This window comes from Urtica dioica, chromosome 11 (assembly GCF_054948205.1).
Source record: "Urtica dioica subsp. dioica isolate 48M chromosome 11, U.dioica_male_clone48M_v1_H2, whole genome shotgun sequence".
NCBI classification, from domain to species: domain Eukaryota; kingdom Viridiplantae; phylum Streptophyta; class Magnoliopsida; order Rosales; family Urticaceae; genus Urtica; species Urtica dioica.
This window is the reverse complement of record NC_142766.1, coordinates 20,271,299-20,291,560: the sequence shown is the minus strand read 5'-3', so window position 1 is coordinate 20,291,560 and position 20,262 is coordinate 20,271,299. Positions and strand designations below refer to the sequence as shown.

General features: G+C 35.7%; 3 protein-coding genes across 3 annotated transcripts; 1 reads left to right on the top strand and 2 right to left on the bottom strand.

Moving 5' to 3' along the window:
• Nucleotides 1-299: 299 nt before the first annotated feature.
• Nucleotides 300-3,961, top strand: ABCF1 (ABC transporter family protein). Its single transcript, XM_089629815.1, has 6 exons — nt 300-485; nt 585-805; nt 1,311-1,384; nt 1,503-1,713; nt 1,802-2,036; nt 2,517-3,961. Exons 2-6 carry the CDS (start codon nt 599-601, stop codon nt 3,566-3,568), a joined length of 1,779 nt encoding a protein of 592 aa, XP_089485941.1. The 5' UTR covers nt 300-485; nt 585-598; the 3' UTR covers nt 3,569-3,961.
• A 3,707-nt stretch (nt 3,962-7,668) lies between these two features.
• Nucleotides 7,669-8,520, bottom strand: LOC149382154 (SAUR-like auxin-responsive protein family). The gene has a single exon (XM_089601903.1). It carries the CDS (start codon nt 8,429-8,431, stop codon nt 7,988-7,990), a length of 444 nt encoding a protein of 147 aa, XP_089458029.1. The 5' UTR covers nt 8,432-8,520; the 3' UTR covers nt 7,669-7,987.
• A 6,580-nt stretch (nt 8,521-15,100) lies between these two features.
• LOC149382153 (phosphatidate cytidylyltransferase family protein) lies at nt 15,101-19,409 on the bottom strand. The gene is made up of 14 exons (XM_089601635.1): nt 19,080-19,409; nt 18,781-18,893; nt 18,443-18,643; nt 18,244-18,348; nt 18,054-18,124; nt 17,878-17,952; nt 17,581-17,795; nt 17,152-17,341; nt 16,976-17,041; nt 16,670-16,758; nt 16,463-16,577; nt 16,048-16,099; nt 15,860-15,948; nt 15,101-15,616 (listed from the first exon to the last, which is right to left on the bottom strand). The coding sequence occupies exons 1-14, from the start codon at nt 19,259-19,261 to the stop codon at nt 15,503-15,505; spliced, it is 1,677 nt and encodes a 558-aa protein (XP_089457761.1). The 5' UTR covers nt 19,262-19,409; the 3' UTR covers nt 15,101-15,502.
• Between the last annotated feature and the right edge of the window lie 853 nt (nt 19,410-20,262).

Sequence of the window (20,262 nt, the reverse complement as noted above, 5' to 3'; positions counted from 1 at the left end):
AGGTGTGATTAAAATATAAAACCGAACTCTCTGCTTTAGTTTTTTAAAGCCCAAAAGAAGTTCCATAGAGAAGAAGCCCAGCCAAGTCAATATTCTGACGTGTCAAGAAACGACAACGCATAGCTAAAAAAAGTGTTAAAATAAGAAACACACACGAACCGACCAGGCGGTCTGCCTTTTTTGACCTAACGAAATTGTGATAGCATACGCAACTTAACACCGAGAGCCCTAATACTCCAACCAAGTAATCGCCAATAACTGGACACGTGTAATCAACTATCTCATATAAATATATATCTCCTCTCTACTCCCAAAACCCTCTAGAACTCGAACTTCCATTGGGTTTTTTCCTTTGGACTTTTCTCGAGAAACAACCACAACCATAAAGCAGGGAAAAAAAAAAATCAGAAACCCTAGATCTGATAATTTGCTATCGCGCTAACTCTGCCGATCGCCGCCACTACCATCTCGAGATCTTTGAAAAGGTCAGATTAGATCCGATTCCAACCGATCGGACCTCCGTGTTCCTTAGATTTCGATTTTTCTCTGTTTCTGATTCGTTTTGTTTTGTGTTCTCGTTACAGGAAATTCTATAAGGATGGTGTCTGACGCGAGCAAGAAGAAGGCGGCGCAGAAGAAGGCTGCGGCGGCGGCGAAGCGAGGAGGCAAGGCGGCGGCGTCTTCCAAGGCGGCCGTGGCGGAGAACGGTGCCGATAAGTTGTCCAACGGAGTCGAGGCGCTTCAGATTTCCGATCGGAATTGCACCGGTGTGCTCTGTTCGCATCCTCTTTCTAGGGATATCCGCGTAAGTCTTAATATGCCTGTAGTTAGGGTTTGAAGTGACCTAATTTTTACGTTTGTTTATTGAGCTTGTGTTCTATATGTTAATATGTATCTGTGAGGAGACTAGACACCTATTTGGTGTTCGAAACATGTAAACCTCTAAACGGTATTTTTCACGGTTTGCACTTCTAAAATTGATTATGTTCTAATATTTAGAAAATATTTTTATCAATAGATGTAGGATTCAAGCGTGCGTTTGTATTTTTTATCGGTTAATGTTTGAATTCGGTTAATATGTTTACTTTGTCTATTATAACGTCAGATAATAGATCTTGTTTCTCGGGATGGTTTTTAGACATCTCCATTGATTGTCGTTCTGTTTTTTACTTGTTTTATGTTATTATTTCAGTAACGGTTGCGAATTGCGGTAGAAGTTATAACTTTAAGAGAAACAAATATTTCAACTATAAGTTTCCTGAACATTGAATTCAGTTTGTTTTAAAGCTCAATTGTTTATTCTGTTGCAGATAGAGTCTCTATCAGTTACTTTTCACGGGCACGATCTCATCGTGGATTCGGAGCTGGAGCTAAATTATGGAAGGTCTGTTCACGCTGCCTAGTTTCAGTTTTTTCATTAACACACATATCTAATTTTTTATTTTTATTTTATTATAATCTATGGTATTGGTCAAGTTAAATAATTTATCGTTTTAACTCAGGCGTTACGGTTTGCTTGGACTGAATGGATGTGGTAAGTCCACACTTCTCACGGCAATCGGACATCGTGAGCTTCCAATTCCAGAGCATATGGATATCTTCCACCTGACCCGGGAAATTGAGGCCTCGGACATGTCCTCGCTCGAGGCTGTGATAAGCTGTGATGAGGAGCGAATCAAGTTGGAGAAGGAAGTTGAAATTTTGGGCGCTCAGGTTAGTTAAAGTCATATGCTTTATAGAGGCATAGTTAGAAGAATAACGCACATTCTGAATTTTTGTTTTATTTTTGTACATGGTTTAGGATGATGGAGGGGGTGCACAGCTTGAGCGTATTTATGAGCGTCTAGAAGCTCTGGATGCTGCTACAGCCGAGAAGCGTGCAGCTGAAATATTGTTTGGACTTGGATTTGACAAACAGATGCAAGCAAAGAAGACTAGAGATTTTTCTGGTGGCTGGAGGATGAGAATTGCATTAGCCAGGGCTTTGTTTATCAACCCAACCGTTCTCTTACTTGATGAGCCTACAAATCATCTTGGTAAGCGCGTTGGCAATATTGCTGCATATACATATATATATATATATGTATATATATATATATATAATATAATAATTCCTGCAATTTAATGTCGAAAACAAGTGAAGTTTAGCTCAATGGTAAACACCTCCTCCTGTAGGTTTGAATCATGATAGTCTAGAAAAGTCTATTAATCTTTAATGTTCTTTGGTAATTTTTTTTGTATATCCTTAGAAAATATTGAAATCTTCGTCCATTTAATTGTCGTTAGCATATTTTAGGTCATGTCTGTTTTTCTCTTGTTTATCCTCCCTTACATGGGCAATGCAAATTTTCCTTGTGCTTATATCATAATCGTTTTCTTTCATTGTTTTACTCTGAAAAGATCATAACATTTATGACATCAAGTAATGGGATTTAGATCGCTCGGTGTAATCTCTTTGTTTTTTTATGTGCATTGTAATTCCTTGTTAGTAATGTAGTTAAACCTTTTTGTTGCAGACCTGGAAGCCTGTGTGTGGTTGGAAGAGACGATGAAGAAATTTGAACGCATTCTGGTGGTGATATCACACTCCCAGGATTTCTTGAATGGTGTTTGCACAAACATCATCCACATGCAAAACAAGAAGCTGAAGCTGTACAGTGGTAATTATGACCAGTATGTTCAGACTCGGTCAGAGCTGGAGGAGAATCAGATGAAGCAGTATAAATGGGAGCAGGAGCAGATTGCTGGTATGAAAGAATACATAGCCAGGTTCGGTCACGGGTCCGCCAAGCTTGCTCGTCAGGCTCAGAGCAAAGAGAAAACCCTGGCCAAGATGGAGAGAGGCGGCCTCGCTGAGAAAGTGTCGAGGGACAAGATTTTAACCTTCCGTTTCGTTGATGTTGGGAAGCTTCCTCCGCCAGTGCTTCAGTTTGTGGAAGTAACCTTCGGTTACACCCCCGAGAATCTGATATACAAGAACATCGACTTTGGTGTGGATTTGGACTCGCGTATTGCCTTGGTTGGACCCAACGGAGCTGGAAAGAGTACGCTGCTGAAGCTGATGACCGGGGACTTGACACCCAATGATGGCATGGTCCGACGCCACAACCACCTCAGAATCGCTCAGTTCCATCAGCACTTGACCGAGAAGCTCGACATGGAATTGTCCGCTTTGGCGTTCATGATAAAGGAATACCCAGGAAACGAGGAAGAGAAGATGAGAGGTTCGGTGGGTAAGTTTGGGCTGTCGGGCAAAGCTCAAGTGATGCCGATGAAGAATCTGTCCGATGGCCAAAAGGCTCGTGTGATCTTTGCCTGGCTGGCATTCAGGCAGCCCCAGATGCTTCTGTTGGACGAGCCGACCAATCACTTGGATATCGAGACGATCGACTCGCTGGCGGAGGCGCTGAACGAGTGGGACGGCGGTCTCGTTCTTGTCAGCCACGACTTCAGGCTCATCAACCAGGTGGCCAAGGAGATCTGGGTCTGCGAAAACCAGGCTGTGACACGGTGGGAGGGTGATATTATGGACTTCAAGGCCCACCTGAAGAAGAAGGCAGGTCTGTGAGCCCGCTTTTTCCAGGGCTTCCTAATGGTTTTGGTCATGTTCTTCGTCCGAAGAACACCCCAACGATCCAGGGAAATTGGCATGGCCTGTGCCTGATTCTGATTCTGGCCTGTGCTTATCGGTAGTGTCTTCTGGGTTGTGTGGATTATGACGAAATCCAGACTGGTAGGGTTAGCTTGTGACATGACAAGCCTATATATGAGCCAACATACAATTCTATGTTTTTTTATTTTTATTTTTATATGTTTTTTTTAGGGGAGTTTTTCTATTTTTCATTCGACTATTAACCAAGCTCGTGTTGCCACCGGCTTGGATCTTTTTGAATCTGTTGAACAATATATATGTACTCTAAAAGATTTGAGAGCATAATTACAACATTATCATTATTGTTTATCTCTTTATTTCTTTTATACTCGAGGTTGAAACATGAAGATAATGTGAATGCGTAGATGTGTGTATGAATGATATCTTATCTGGCGACTCTCAGTTGTTGTGAAGCATCTTTTGAGTTGGTCCTGCTAACTCTGAATGCTTTTGACTTTAATTACTAATGCCCGTCGATTATATTACTTTCAGAATGTACAAGTCAATTCGAAAATAGCAAGTATGAATGAGTGGTCGATTTTACAAAATCCACTTGTCAAACACCAAGATTACCTCTGTTTTCGGATTCAAAAGAGTACACAAACACAATGCTCTGATGATGGTAGGGTGTCAAGGAGATTTTGGTGGGCTGGGGCGAATTCAGAGGATCGGTTCCTTGCTCTCGTGGAGTGGGATTCCATTTGTCAACCTAAGAGCCACGGCGGATTAAGCATTCGAAGACATAAATAAAGCTTTTATTTTTTGGTTAAGTTAAGGAATTCGATGAAGGTGAACGCTATGCAACAACGCTACTGTACGAGCAGGGAGTTTCTTCATGTAGAGGTGAAGTCTGGGGTCTCTTCCGGTTTGGCGGGGTATTTTGTCCTCTCAAATGCTCATTAAGAATAGGTCTCTGTTCATTATCGGATATAGTGAACCGCAACTGGATTCAGAAAGAAGGGAAAGTGAATGGAAGCCGAAGTCTGTGATTTTCTACTTTCTCACTCTCGACATTGGATAACTCTCAACTGAGGAGCTGATCGAGAGCCTGAGAATTAGACTGCAACCGAATTACAGACCTTCTAATCTGCTCTGCCAGTGAAGATGGGAGTTTAGCACCAAGTCGGCTTATTCTCACGGGTGTGTGTGTACTAGATGTGGTCATGCAGAGGAAACTACTGCTCATTTGTTTTTCAATTCGATATTGGCCAGAGGGTCTGGTTCGGAGCTTGCTTTGGCAAGCGTTGCCGATAAGCTAGATGGTCTCATGATTGCAGAAGAAGCTTCTCAACGTCAATGCGAGTAGGAATCAGAAATAGGCTCAGCTTTGACCTTAATTGGATCAATAGAGCCAGGAATTCTGTGGCATATCACATCACCTATGTCAATAGGTTTAGCTCAGGCTTTTAAAATCTTTTTTTTTTTTTTTTTTTTGAAGGCAGCTTCGCTGGAGTGGGGATTGAAACCACGACCTACAGACAGGAGCACTAGGCTATCCTAGGTACCACCAGGCTTTTAAAATCTTAATGGAACTAGTTTTCTGTTTTTTTTTTTTTTTTTTTAAGAAAAAAAACAACAATATGTATTGCACTTTATCAGAGAGCATAGCAGGCCAAAATAATGACAACAGCCTAATTACTTACAAGCCAAGCTGCAAAAAGGAAAGAAAAATAGAGCAAAGACAAACAGTTTAAAAAAATCACTCTTTGTGTGGTCGGAAAAATGCTAACATAGGTACGACAAAACAATTTTGTTACAAAACAACATTATTGTTGATCAACGAGCCTTTTTTTTCTTAATTATACAATAAAAATATTTGTTTGGCTCTCTTTTGTAGCTCTGAACCATATTGGCGGTGGTGGGCCGGGAAGCAGAAGAAGAATCGTTCTGCATAGAACTATGAGTTGAAGGACTTTCTCTGAGTGTTTTGTGATTGTGACTCAGTTCGTTTGTGTTTTAACTTCTGTATATGATGTGCCCTATATATATATATATATACACGTTCGTTATAGGATGAGATTTAACGTTGGAATCTCTTTTTCACTGAGAGAGAGATTGAGAGAGAGAGAGAGAGACTAGAGTCAAGACCAGTGCATGTGAGTGGGTCATTATTACAAGTTATCTCCGACCCAAGTCCCACGAAACGTCTCTTCTATCTATAACAGAGTTTGTCGTTTCTATGATTTTCGTAATCAACATATATAAGATTAAAAAGAATGCGATGGTACTTATAGGATCGTTCTCATTTGTCAATATGATTTCTCTCTCTTATAAGATTAGAATGCGATAGTACATAAGTTCCATCACGTGCCCTAATTCCATCTTAGTTATTTAAATAACAAAATATTGTCTATATAGTACATATATATACTTAAATCTACATTATGTGTGTCGATAGGTAACAATAGGCCCAGCACATTGTAGCTAATAAAGTCTGGATACGAGTTCAATTCTCATGTTAAAACTAATAATCACAGTTTTTGTAAATTGAATAAATGTCTATTTTATTTTCTCATGAAATCTCTAAAAAAAAATGCATAACTCATGATATCTAAATAATAAAAAAAGTCACAAAAAGCACATCTTAGTCCGACGATTGAAAAGAGAAAAAGTGCAAAACAGTTGTGACCATTTGTGGGGTTTCGAAATTAGCTGTCACAGGAAACATATATTTCGAGAGAGAACATGTCAAGAAACGTATAAGATGCGTGCTCTTCCGTCTCCAACAATGTTTCTACTGCCTTCTAGCACTGACATGCATCGCTTCACTTAAAGTTGTATTTATAGTTTTTTTTTTATTTTTTTATATTTTTAAATAATTGTATTTATAGTTTTATTGAGTTGTAAAAGCTTTCCAAAAATTAATATCCTATTTTTAACAAAATATATAAAACTATTTGACATTGTACCTTAAAAGTCAACACATGTCGTTAAATAAGAAAATTTGAGAAACCAAGATGGTTAAGGACTAAAGGTACAACATTTGAAATTCATGTATATTTTGTGTATATATAAGAGAAATTAAAGTTGTACATCTCAAAGTACAAAATTACCCTTTGACATGAATAAGATTCGAGCAATTTTTATACAATATATATATATAGTTTATGTGAACAATTTATAGTTTAGATTTTTGAAAAATAAATAGTTTTGTTCGTAAAAAAAATCATCAATTTTTCAAACTCTTGAATAACTATTTGAATTTCTGCGCACAATTTTTAAAATTTTGCATTACATTTATGAACTCCATTAATAAACAAAACTTAGCAATTTTTGAAGTTTTTAATTTTTTTTTTGGAATTTTCGAAAGACAATTGCAACAACTGACTCCAAAAAGAGTTGCTGGTGCAAGTGAATAAAATGTCCGTAAATAAACTAAAAGAAAAAACAGGCTAAAACTCTGAAAATCAACTAATAATAAATAGATTCAGACTTCGTAAATGCTAATCATCTAGCAATTTTTTTTTTTTAACTTCAAAGATATAGTGCAAAATTACGAAAACAAACCATAAGTTTAACTACAAATTATTCACGAAAATGCAAAAAAAAAAAAAAAAGTGCTCTAAATTTTATTTATATACTAAAGAAAACTTGAAGATCATTAAAACAACTTCAAACCGTAGCTTTTCCTAGAAATCTTCATGAGTTTAAAAACGTAAAACATCATTATTTTTTAACCCATATTTTGAAAGTTATTGATGTACTTTCATATAGACAAAATTTTAGTTTCTTTTTAGTTTCTCTACAAGACATACATTAGTTCTCAAATATTACATCTTAACAACATTAATTTCTCTAGGTTTCCCTTAAACTCAATAGATATAAGTAATATAGTAAACGCAATACAATCATATTATGTGCAATATATATATATATATATATATATATATATATCTTTTATTATTAGATGAGACTAGAAAGAGAGCTAGTTTAACAACACTAGTGATGTCATATATGTACACCATATCTTAGTAAACATGATATCATATTGATAAACATCAGCGACATCTGCCGCTGATGTTTATCACCGCTCTTTAATACAATCCCACCATCGTAATACAATTTTATCGACCAAAAAGTGTAGGAAAAAAAAGATGACAACCCAAACAATATGTATTTTAACAAACTTTTTTAGACAGTTTATATACACACACACATATATATATATATATATATATATATATATACAAAAACTCCTCAAAAAGCCGTTGATGACATAGACAAAAAAAGAGATAAGATAAAAGGTTAAAAAATTAACTATTTTCTGGTCGGAAAAGTGCTAAACAGAAATTATTCTTCTGTTATAAAATTTATGATACTCTCATTCGTTTTGTTTTAGTAGCTTCGAACCATGTTGGTTCTGTTGTAATGGGTGGGCCCGGAGGAAGAAGAGTCATCGTCCGTGGTGGCGCATCGGCGGAGGTCGGCCAATATCCGGTGGAGTTCGGCGGCGCGGCAGGGAAGGGCGAGAGCACCGCGGTGGTCGAAGCCGTACTCGTCGGCGGCCATTTCGAGGAGTCGCCGGAAAGTTGGGTGTGAGAGGCACGCCAGTGGCATCACGAGCCTCGTGCCGTCCATGGCCGTCACGGCGAAGTGACCTTCCTTGACGTCCGCTGGCACCGACGCCGACTTTCCTGGTCTGGTGAGCGACAGGCTCTTATGGAGCTTCTCTGCCAGACTGTTCAGTTTTATCATCTTTTTCTTTCCGTGACCACCACTCGACGATGGTGATGATGATGATGATGATGATGACGATGATGATGATGAGAGCTTTGCCATTTCACTTCTGTATATGTTTCTGATAAGAAAGAGTGATATTGAGAGCTAGAAAGGAATTTCTTAATTTGAGTGTTTTGTGAGTGGGTTTGTTTGTGTTTAACTTGGAAATATAAGGTTTTTTTTAATAATATATATAGATAAATATCGAGAGAGAGAGAGAGAGAGAGAGAGAGAGAGAGAGAGAGAGAGAGAGAGCAAACTAGATAGGTGTGTGCGTTGAACTAATGATTATCTCCAACTCCTGAAATAATAATCAACTTAACCTACAATGTAAGATTTTTAATTTTTTTTTTATGGTAATATATATAAGAGTATTATAACTTATACCAGATCAATTATAGATGAGTTTATAATGATTTAACAGTTTTCGGTATATCTTGACACTATTTGGAGTTTATTTAGGAGAACTAGTGTCGGTATGAGATAGAGAATCACTCAAAATGACGATGATATGTTATGATTTTATCGACTTTCTTGTTACATTGCTGTTGGCGGACAAAATTAGTACAACAATTGTCTCACGAAAAACACTTGGTTTTGAGTACATAGTCTTGAGAACTTCTAGTGTCTAGACAATATTATCTATAAATACAAACGAATATAATAAAAGAGAGTAAGTAATAGAGGGTGCTAAATGATAGGTGAACTTTTGACATGTGCTTGTGTGTGCAAAAATGTGAATGACTCTTTCCTGCCATCTCTTCTTGTATTTATAGGCCTTGGGGTCGAGTACGTGAGATGATCAGTCTCACGTCTCTTGCGGTTATCAAGTCCCAGAACATGGGTAGTGGGTGATTATTTTCTCGCTTGCTCGGCACAACCGTCAAGGTGTGCGCGTTTTAGTAAAGTTTCAATTTGTTTACACATGTTTATATTTGGTTTGACTAATCTTTAACCTATCATCTTCTCTTCTTTTCGAAGTTGTGCTTGATAGAGTTCGTTCTTAACTTATGAACGGGTCGTCTCTTATCCTTAGTGAGCCCTCGGAGCTATTTGACTCGAGTTCGGTGCTGGATTTCTTATGTTCTCGGTGCCTTCGAGCTCATGCTCGAACTATGCAGATTATATGAGTAACATACGCCATTTGCAAAAGTTGGTTAGTAAAATGTCATCAAATATTATCTGAGTATGTACTTAAAGCAATTCAACCTTTTCATATAATTAATTTAAAACTACAGCAACTTAGGGATGAGGCTAAAAAAATCCTTAGTTTATGGGATGATGGGAATTAAGGAGGCGTTAAGCTGGATAAATAAAGAGTCGGATGAAACGTGTGGGGTGAATATCAAATATTTTTCCATTTACCTTACTTATCGCGTAGTGTAAAACTTTAAATATTTCATTTGTGAAACGCTCTATCAACTAGACGGCACATTTTGTTGCTCGTCATGGGCTTTCTTCATATTGCATTTTTCTTGTGGATTTTTTTAGTGTGCTTTGTGCCTTGTTTGGTAGAGGAGAAAAGAAAGAGAGGATTGATTTTTTTAGCTGATGTGACATGCGCTCTTGTTTGGTAGGAATGAGGGAAAGAAAATAGGAAGAATTTGGAGGGATTAATGATCATCGGGCCTACCATTTTTAATCCTTCCAATTTGGAAAAGAAAGAAAAGTGGAGAAGAAAATGTTTTTTTTTTTTTTTTTTACAAATATACCCTCAAAACGACTCCATCTTTTTTTACCAAACATAGTTAATAAATTATTTAATCCTTTCTTTTCTTTTTCATTCTTTTCCCTTGTAAAAGAATCTATCTATTTCCTCTTAATCCTTCCTACTAAACACCGCTGATAAAATTTTTCGAGTAATGAAGACAATTCTTTCCTTAAAAAAAAAAAAAAAAAAAAAATCCTTCCGCGTAATAATTTGCAACTTGTATATATCTTCATATCAAGAAGGTATACTTTAATGGTCGGTGGCCTCATTGCTAGGGTACACTATTTTTATGCATTAATTCACCTTTTTTTTCGGTGGTCCTTGAGGCTCTCCAGATCTTTCACTACATCTCAATCTTATTAAGAGTTCTATGTGCAATTGCATAGTTCACATTAATAGTGACAATTTTTTGGCATATGCTTGGAAATTTCATATCTCTATATGATCCTATAAATTCAAAAAGCGACAAAAGCACCGCTTAGTCGGATGACTGAAAAATAATTGTGAGCATTGTGGGGCTTAAAGAGCTGCCACAAAAAGTTTATTATCAAAACATATAAGATGTGAGCTCTTCCATGGGAAACATATAATATGCATGGTTACTTAATGATCGTTATAGATTCTCCAATATAATAAGGGAGTAATATTATGGTCACACGTTTTAGTGTTCAAGTACATATGTTTAAGCTAAAGGGAAACGGGCTTAAATAAAGCCAGCATTTGGAAAACTAGATGATGGAAGGTCTGGCAATAAATAATCCTGAAGGGAAAAAAAGGGTCATTTTGAAGGCATCCAAAGGAAGACTACTGAAAAAGCGAGATACATGAAAGATGGATATATATATATATATATATATATATATATATATATATATATATATATATAGATATATAGTCGCCTTAATTATGAATATAAGCAAACAATTGGTTTACATACTAATTAACAAATGAAACAATGTTGACTACAGACTGAATTAGAGACCAATGATTAAGACTAAAGCCAACTAAACAGAACCAATCAAACGTCCACGGAAGAATCCGAGGTCAAAATTGTCTCGTCAAAGCTCCGGCGAGCTGACCGAGACAAAAAGCCTAGTGATCCACTTAAAAGAAGAAACAATGTAGGATTAAGTGGGAACATTGTATAATTAGTTCAAAGAGAACTTTGATGCGCGATTTTTCTCTATTGGTTAGATCATGGTTTTTTTTTCTTCCTTTAGAAATTTGAGATCAAATACATCTAAACAATTCTCTTGAGATTAAATTGGACTCGAGTACCTCTAAATCTTATCTTTTAGTGCAATTATCTTTCTAACGCAAATATGTCTTCAAGTAACTTTTCTATAGATTATGAATGATAGAGAATTTCAAGACACAAAACAAAATTACTATTGATTATTAAAGGGAAATCGAAAAGTATGGTTAGTTTGGATCGTGATAGAACTAGAAATTTTTTAATAAAAACATTTAAGTAAGTTCATCACAATAAAAAAAAAAAGAAAAAAAAAAGAAGCCCAATCGCCAAAGCACGTACTTCACATGCTTTAAGGCGAGAAGACATTATCTTTAGAATTATTGCTCAATTTGATCGCTGGAAAGACTTCTTGGTTTTTGTTATTAAATATCCAAGTGTATAAAAATGTGACAAGACAAGACACTTGTGTTGCGATGAAGGATATCAACATGGAAATACTTGTCTCCTTCAGAATTGAAAAAAAGACACAGAAAAGGCCCTACTAGCTAATTGATGAACATTGCTGTCCGATATGAGGTAAAAATACTATATAATTACTGATTAACGTATCATATACGTACATATTAACACGTTATGCATGTATATACAAGCATACATATATTAATATATATATATATATATATATATATATATATATATATATAACTCTTACATTGATATATCTAGTAGTCAACAATTTTCCCAACTTAGGTTTTTGATGTATCCGTTTTTAGATACAAAAAGTAGACTCTATTCATATGTTTTTTTTTTTAGTTTTGTTAGAATTCAAACAGAAATTCCATATAGTATGAGAGATCAATACATAGCTTATAACATAGTGCGCAAAGTAGTGAAACTTTTATAAGCTGTCTATGAAGAGTCAATATAGAAATAAGGTCATAAATTATCTTCATTAGATCTATTTATTTTTGGCATGTTTAATATTATGTAATTTATAGGGGTACCCGATTCATGGGAAGATATATTTGGCATATGAACAAGTCAATTTTGAAGCCCTTCGATCTTCACTAAAAATGGTGAATCAAAGCTTTTTTAGTCTTTTTTTTTTTTAGATCTGTCCGGTTTCCCTTATGGTCATTAATGATCAAGACTAGTCACACACAAAAAACTGGCTCGAGGACCTTCAAAAACTGAACGTTTTATGAAAAAAGCTGTGATCTTATCTCAGCACTTAAAGCCTTGTTTTTGTGCATGGCGTGGCAGAACTGAAACTACGTAAAATGTGTGACCATCATATCTCCAAAGCCAGCGCTGAAGAATAATGCTTTGTTTGTTTTATCATGAACAAAAAAACGTTAGTGACACAACATAGTTATAAAGTCATGTCCGCATCATTATTATATTATCGATTGAATATAACACCGAGGATATTAAACTTGCAGCTAATTGGATTATTAGAAGTTGCTGGGGGACACTGAATACTATTTATTATAGTTATCTTTACAAAAAAAGTAAAATACCAAAAAATATCAATTCAAATAAAAACACGTTTACATGACTAACGAGTATGTATGGGTAAGTGGGGCTTAAGCAAAATAATAATTATTGACGTGAGAAAATCCTTCTTCAGCCACGAATAACTTTTGCAAAATTGGATTCATATAATTTTGTTGTGAAATATCTCAAACTATCATCTATAAATGATAACTTTATGTATAAGAAGGTAAATATTTAAATAATAGTAATCATCTTTAAGGAATGGATAATAGATGATAACCTTATTAATTGGTCGTGTATACTATACAGAGGGGTTGCTGATAGCTCAAAAGCTTGATAGATAAAAAATTGAATGGTATAGCTCAATACATGATGATTAATTGGATGCCTTAGCCTGAAAAGAATGCTTCTATGCTTAGGGATTTCAAGCGTCCAATCTCTTGTGTATTGCAGAAAACCCGTCACCATTGAAATGTTCCTCTTCGACCAATGCTTGATATGTGTCCTCCTTGACCGGACCATGGTCAATGATTTGTAATGGCCTCGGGTTTCACTTTAAGTAAAATATTTTGTGAGAATAGCTCTTCTTTGGTTGCTTCCTTGAGCTCGAGAATGAAACATCCGAGATCAGAAACAATTATTTTGTATATTTATCTGGCTAGTTTGTACATAGCAGCCAGATAAATATTGGACTAAAACTTTTAGCCACACACCGCAACAAAACATAAATTTAGGCATGTCTGAAAATAACCGAAAACTAAATCCTAATTAACAGCCGCGTCAGTTAGGATTTTATCCGCGTCAAGTCGTGGCTATTTGAAATAGCGACGATGCTTTAGCCATAACTTTTGTCGCAGCTGATCAAGTCCGCCATGACTTTTTAGGCTTTAGCTGCGACAAATGTCGCGACTAAAGCCTTTATTTCTTGTAGTCAACAATGTTCATAGGATGGCTAAAACATAGTAATAATTCTCAAGTTGCAGAACTACTCCCTTAATTAATGGATCACTTGGATAGGCCAATGTACAATGAACACGTATTTTATTTTATGAAATATTAATATTATTAAAAAAAAAGTCTCACAATTAGAGAAACACATGTTGCCATACATTAGTAGCTTTCATGTGTATCAACATTTATCAGTGTCGCGTATATAGCATTACGCATTTATAATTACTTGTTGAAAATATTAAGTTTGACCATGATTAACCACGATAAATAAATAGATTTACGTGACAACATGCATACACATGAGCAAAGGTTAATTACACAGTTTTAATATAATGTTTGTATTATGAATTTATAATAACATGCAATAAAATTGTTGAAAAGATAGTATTCGACGTACTATCGATGTCCTACTACAAGGAAAATTATTTATTTCGCACGCGTTGTGTAGTGTATCGTGATTTGTCTTATCAAAGCATCACAAAGAGAAGAAAAGAAAAAACGAAACAATTCAATATTTGTAGGCCCATACAAATATAATTTAATCACGTCTAGTCTCTATGACAACACGCGCACATACACACACTAGCTAATAACTGGTGAAGATATATATAATATATCACAGAAGCTGTATCGCCGGGGTACACAGTCATCAAGATTTAGATCCGAGTTTGTGAGAGAGGAAAGAAAAGCATTTTCTAAGAAATCTGACGTCATTTCTGATCATTAGTAATCGGGGAAAATATCAACAGTATCCCTCGTGTTTAATCGAAATGCGAGATTTATCCCCTCTATTTCTAGAAATATCAGACATATCTTTTCAGTTTAATATAAATGACATATACATCCCCTAAAAAATGTTATATTACAAATATCACCATTTTTCTTTTATTTTTTACAAAAAAATAATTTGAACTCCCCAAAATACCCTTAATGAAATAATTTTTTTTTTTTATTCTATATACAAAAAGTTTAAATTAAAAAATTTCTTTATTAAAAGTTAAGGATTTTTTTTGTATAAAGAGAGATTTTGATTTTTTTTTAATAAAATAGTAAATAAATATTTATTCTATCAAGAGTATTTTGGGGAGTTCAAATTATTTTTTTGTAAAAAATAAACGAAAAAGGTGATATTTGTAATATAACATTTTTTTAGAGGAGGTATATGTTATTTATATTAAACTAAAGAGATATGTCTGATATTTCTAGAAATAGAGGGGATAAATCTCGCATTTCGATTAAACACGAGGGATAGTCTTATATTTTCCTTAGTAATGGGAATGATTTTAGTATGTGATATTGGTTTATTAAATCTGGCTGCTTTGACTATTATTCGGACTGTTTGAAACAAATTGAAAGTAAAAGTAACTCAACAGGAGAGAGGTAATTGAATTCAACAAATACTACGTGCTTTGAGAAGATAGATACACGAAGCAGTGAAAAATCCCACAAGATTAGATGTGCTCTAAAGACTAAATAAAACCACCCGTTGCTTTGTTACGACTTGTCTACCGTTAGAAAAAACTTAAATTCAGGTAAGGTAATATGACACATATTTCTACATTCAACTCTTGTATACATGCTATTATGTTTACTCTAATCTTGTCAAAGATGAACTCATCTTAGCCTAAGGATGAAACAATGTATAACATGCTAACATGTCAGTATTGCTCTATCAGATTATTACTTTGTCCTATCTACTTGTGCGTATACCTACCAAACAAAGTAAAACCCTCGAGCCATCGGGTTTCTTGTTTGGCTAGGGAATGTTGGACTGTTCCTATAAACAAAGAAGAGCATAGAAAACAAGTGGAATGAAAGCATTATCGAGCTGGGCTGTGTACGCCTCCAATAAACCACTCACTGTCACGGCGATCATGAGAGAGAGCCAACGCTGCAAAATTATACCCCACAAACGTAAGAATATAAATAAATAAAACCGGCAAGGAACAACAAGCGCTTAAAACTTAAATCTTTTTCATTTTTTTTTTTTTTTTTGGTATGGAAGTCTAATTTTCTACAAGATAACAAGACCTTTTTTTTATTAGAGTAAATATCCTGAAGCGTAACACATCGTCATCACTTTCCACGTCGAAAATATACCATATCGGAATTAATCTAATAGGTGTACACATACCTCGGTTATGATATATCCAGTTAAGGCAAGGAGGGAGCAGATCGCCAAAACGGATATGATACCAGCTGCGGTGCCTTCAATGGTTTTCTCTGCCAAATGCACAAAGTTGATGTCAGCAAAATACTGTTAGACGCTTTAGTGTGAAAAATAACTAAAATAAATACATGGAACATGTGAAAGAAACTTACTGCCTGTTTTGCTCCATCTAAGGACTCCATACTTGTAGCCAACCAATGAGGCCTGAACATAAAGTAAGCATAAATATATATAAATTAATTGCCAACTACAAAATCAGATTGCATTTTGTATGCGGAATTCTTCATCAACATTTATCCAAGCAGAATCAAAGAGTTATCTAGCTATAAAGGTTTCCTTAGTAACAATGATCTATTTATTAAAAAGTCATTTTACACCTACTTGAAGTACATATGACCTTTTAACAGAATTCTATACCTTTGACATTAATGAATCAATATGATAACATAAGCATTTCTAAATTCATACCGGGACTTGCACATCAACAAGGGTGAGATAAAGATTGACAATTATGTTGTTGACCTATTCATAAAATTAATTAACACACACAAAAGCACATTTTCTCACAATTGAATCTCCTATTCCCAGACTCAAAATTCCAGCAAAAGGTGCAAGGGGACGATCATTGAATCCAGACGACATCCAAATGGGAAGTGCACATCCCAATAGAAGAGAGAAGTGACTGCATAAAGAAGATGTCATTTAATCAATAATACATTTTTCAAGCTACTGACCTATAAATTAAAACACTAGATCAGAAATCTTATCACACACCTGACAATCAGAATATCAGAATCCCGGTGATCCGTGAAGGCATTCATAAATTGATGCACAGGCTGTCCCAAAGGCCAAATTTTCCATACCTGACTATGAACACTATATTAATAGTACGAGATGAAGGATAGTGAAGTTTAACCAAGTTTTTTTTTTTTTTTTTTTTTACAGATTTTCGAATTTTACATGGTAGGCCGAAAACTTATGATCCTGAGTTTGAATGAACAAATTCATTAATACCAATCTTCTACTTGTAATCAAATTAGTCAATTATGCTGTATAGGATCGAGTTAATTTCTTGCTTACTCGAACAATTTCCAATGCCATGAACACTCCCAAAGCTGCCCCAAAAGCTAGATCAAGAAACTTTGGCTGGAAAACAAAATTAAGACACCAACACTTGTAACAATGCCGCCAAACAGGATGGATAAGTCATTAGCACAAAACAGATACTAATAAAAATAACTTCTTCAGTCTCACACCTGGCCGATAAGAGCTGGCAGAAACATAAAAACAGCCAAGACGTGGTAATACTTTCGGAGAAGAATCCTCTCAGTCTTGCTACTTTTTGAGATGTCATAGAATTTCACAATACATACAGATACCACAAACACCCAATAAAAGCATAGCGATAATCTTTTGATAGGTTCTGAAAAGACAAATGATAATACCCTGCAAAAAGGATATGTACGGAATATAATTACAAAGTAATAAGATTAGTGTAGCAAATTGGCGTAGTAATGATGCTTAATTCGTTTTCCAAGTATTAGTGTAGCAAATTGGCGTATACTGAAAATGTCATATATTCACTATATTTATAAGGTGGGATAGTGGAAGCCACCACACAAAAACTCTACAGTTTCCCGGTCTAAATGAATGTAACAAACTGCAAGGAAGAAGATGGGAAATACCATAGCAATGGATGCATTTGAAAATCTTGAACAAACTTCATCCACGCTGGAGCAATCACTATCATAATGAATCCGAGGGCAGAGAAGAATATAAGCGATCTCTGGATCTTGCTGTATGATCTTGATTCAGAATAAGCTCTAGTTATAGACCATTGCCATATACGGAGGACAAAATTAAAGATGGTTGGTAAAAGGAGAAGCCCAAGAACCATCCCCTGCACACAAGAAAACATGCCTTACTATACAGCTTAAACAATTTGTAAAATACTTTTCCATCAACAAAGCACAAATTTGTACCTGAACAATGATTCCAATCTCAGTTCTTTTACTTCCATATCTTACCACTTCCTCCTTAATCAACAACCTAGATGCCTGTTTGAAAAGAAACATTGTCATTGTAAATCAATACCTATAACCTACTTAATAAAGAAAGAAAAAGCAAAGTAAAAAAGAAAAAGAAGAAACGAACTAACCTTTGCTATGGTAAAAGCCAGCATATCACTGAAATAAAGAACGAGACCAGAGGTCACCAAAAGCGCTTCTCCTGAAATAGAATGAACATGTTAGTTTTTACAAACCAAATACAAGGACACATAGCAAAGATATCGCATTGACAACAAAAACGAATAGATAAATGACATAATACTGTATCTTGATACACACCAATTGAAGCGCAAGACGGAAAAGTAATAAGAAGATGTTGTATCAATTTTACAGCTGCGAATCCGTGAAAAAGCATCCACAACAACTTCAAAGCTGTGTTGAAGCCTGTAAACCGTAGAAAGAGTCTCAGCATACAAGCATTTAAACTCCATACAAATATAAAAAGAAGGTTGATAGCTGTTGAAACAATAGCACTCACCAGTTAGAGATATCGAGCCAAGAGACACACCACACAACACAATATACAATACTATACATGTAAAGCTGAATTTCACAAGCCAATCACTGTTAAGGGCTTGCTTGTTTTCACATGACCGCTGTATAACCACGCAGAGGAGTACAAGTACGCCTAAGCAACACGCCGAAGCAGCCCAATACTGCATCGTTAGGTGTTCAAACTCTACAGTGTGAACATCAAACACAAAATCATTACTTCATTCCCAAAGCATATCATATTGTTAAACGTGACAAGCTACATTTTCCAAATCAACCGAACATGATCAACAAGCACAAATCTAAATGTACTTGAGTTTTTACCTTCGATTTCAATTTCCTTCAAAGAAACAGCTCTTGACATCTGTGTTAACTTGGAAAGCATGAGAGCCGGCAAAGTAACCGCTCCCAAAAGTACGCCTGACGAAGCACCGGGCCTGAAATCAACAAAACCAGTCATTGAATCTTTCGCCCGATGCCTAATTCTCACGAAATAGTATATCTTGAAATGTGATTCAAGTCATGAAGCTAAATTGAATCATCAAAAGACATGAGAGAACTGAATTTCGCTTCTAGGGAACATAGAATCAAAATTCAGAGACAATGGAAGGAAGAATTAGAACCTGGTCTTGCAAAGGGAAAAGGAATCCGAAGAGTCGGCACGGACGTCGATGAACAAGGCGGCTAGGGCGAGGATAGAGAGAGCAACGCCGTGAGGGAGGAGAGAAGAAGAGAGCGCGAAGACGACGACGCGAGCCACAAAGAGTGTCACGACCGTCCTCTCCCCGGTCACCGGCGACGCCATTCTCGACGACGGCGATAAGAAATTTCTCGGGTCTCGCGATACCGATTCTCGAGGAGCCCCAAAAATTAATATTATTTTTATGATTTTGGTTGGGAAAAGGTAAACGGTTTTAATCGTTATTGAAAACTTGAAATCAGCCTGAGAGAGTCGGTAGTAAAAAAAGGCATTAGTAGGGATTTCTTTTTCTTTGTCGTTTTCTTATAGATAGAAATACCACCAAGACAAAAGACCAGTTGTTTATGAAGAGAGCGGTCTAAACGTCATATGAGAACGGCGTTAAATTAAGATTTCGACCATTGAATAACGCGTTTCGTTAGACAGTCCACCAAATACGAAAAGTACAATACAACTTAGCCTTGGTTTAGTCGCTTAGAAGAAATCAGGAATTGTTAAACGGTATTTGATTAAATGGAATATGGAATTAGTGTTTAGGCTTTAGCTAGTTAGGCAGGCTATCTAAATATGCTGATCAACGGAATTATGATGCGTATTAGGCAGCGATAAATTGGAGAGAACTTTTTTCTATAGCTATTTTCCAATACTTATAGTATTCCGTTGACTTGAGGAGATTACCGCAAAGAACATAAAAGTTTAAAGACATGACATTTTACGTCTAGAGTAGGGATGACAAAATACAATCTTACTTATTGCTAATAAATTTTACCATCTCTTATTTTCTCACATCTTAAGTTTATACTTCCAAACTTGGTGTTAATAGTACATGTCAACAAAGAAGTTGTCAAAAAGGTTGAACCGCTACTTTGAATACTTTGTTAATGATTAAATCATTTTTGGAGTCTGATCGGGCACGTTAAAGACTCTAATATGAGTTTGGAAATAAGCCCGCAGACCACCAAGCTCATGCCCTCTAAAAAATTCAATCTCGTCCTACCATTTTTATATGATATTGGGTAAAAAAAACTTAGGCTTCTAATGTTAAAAAATACCCGTTAGGGAATCAATTCATCGATGCTCCGTAACACCCCGAGGATTCTCTACAA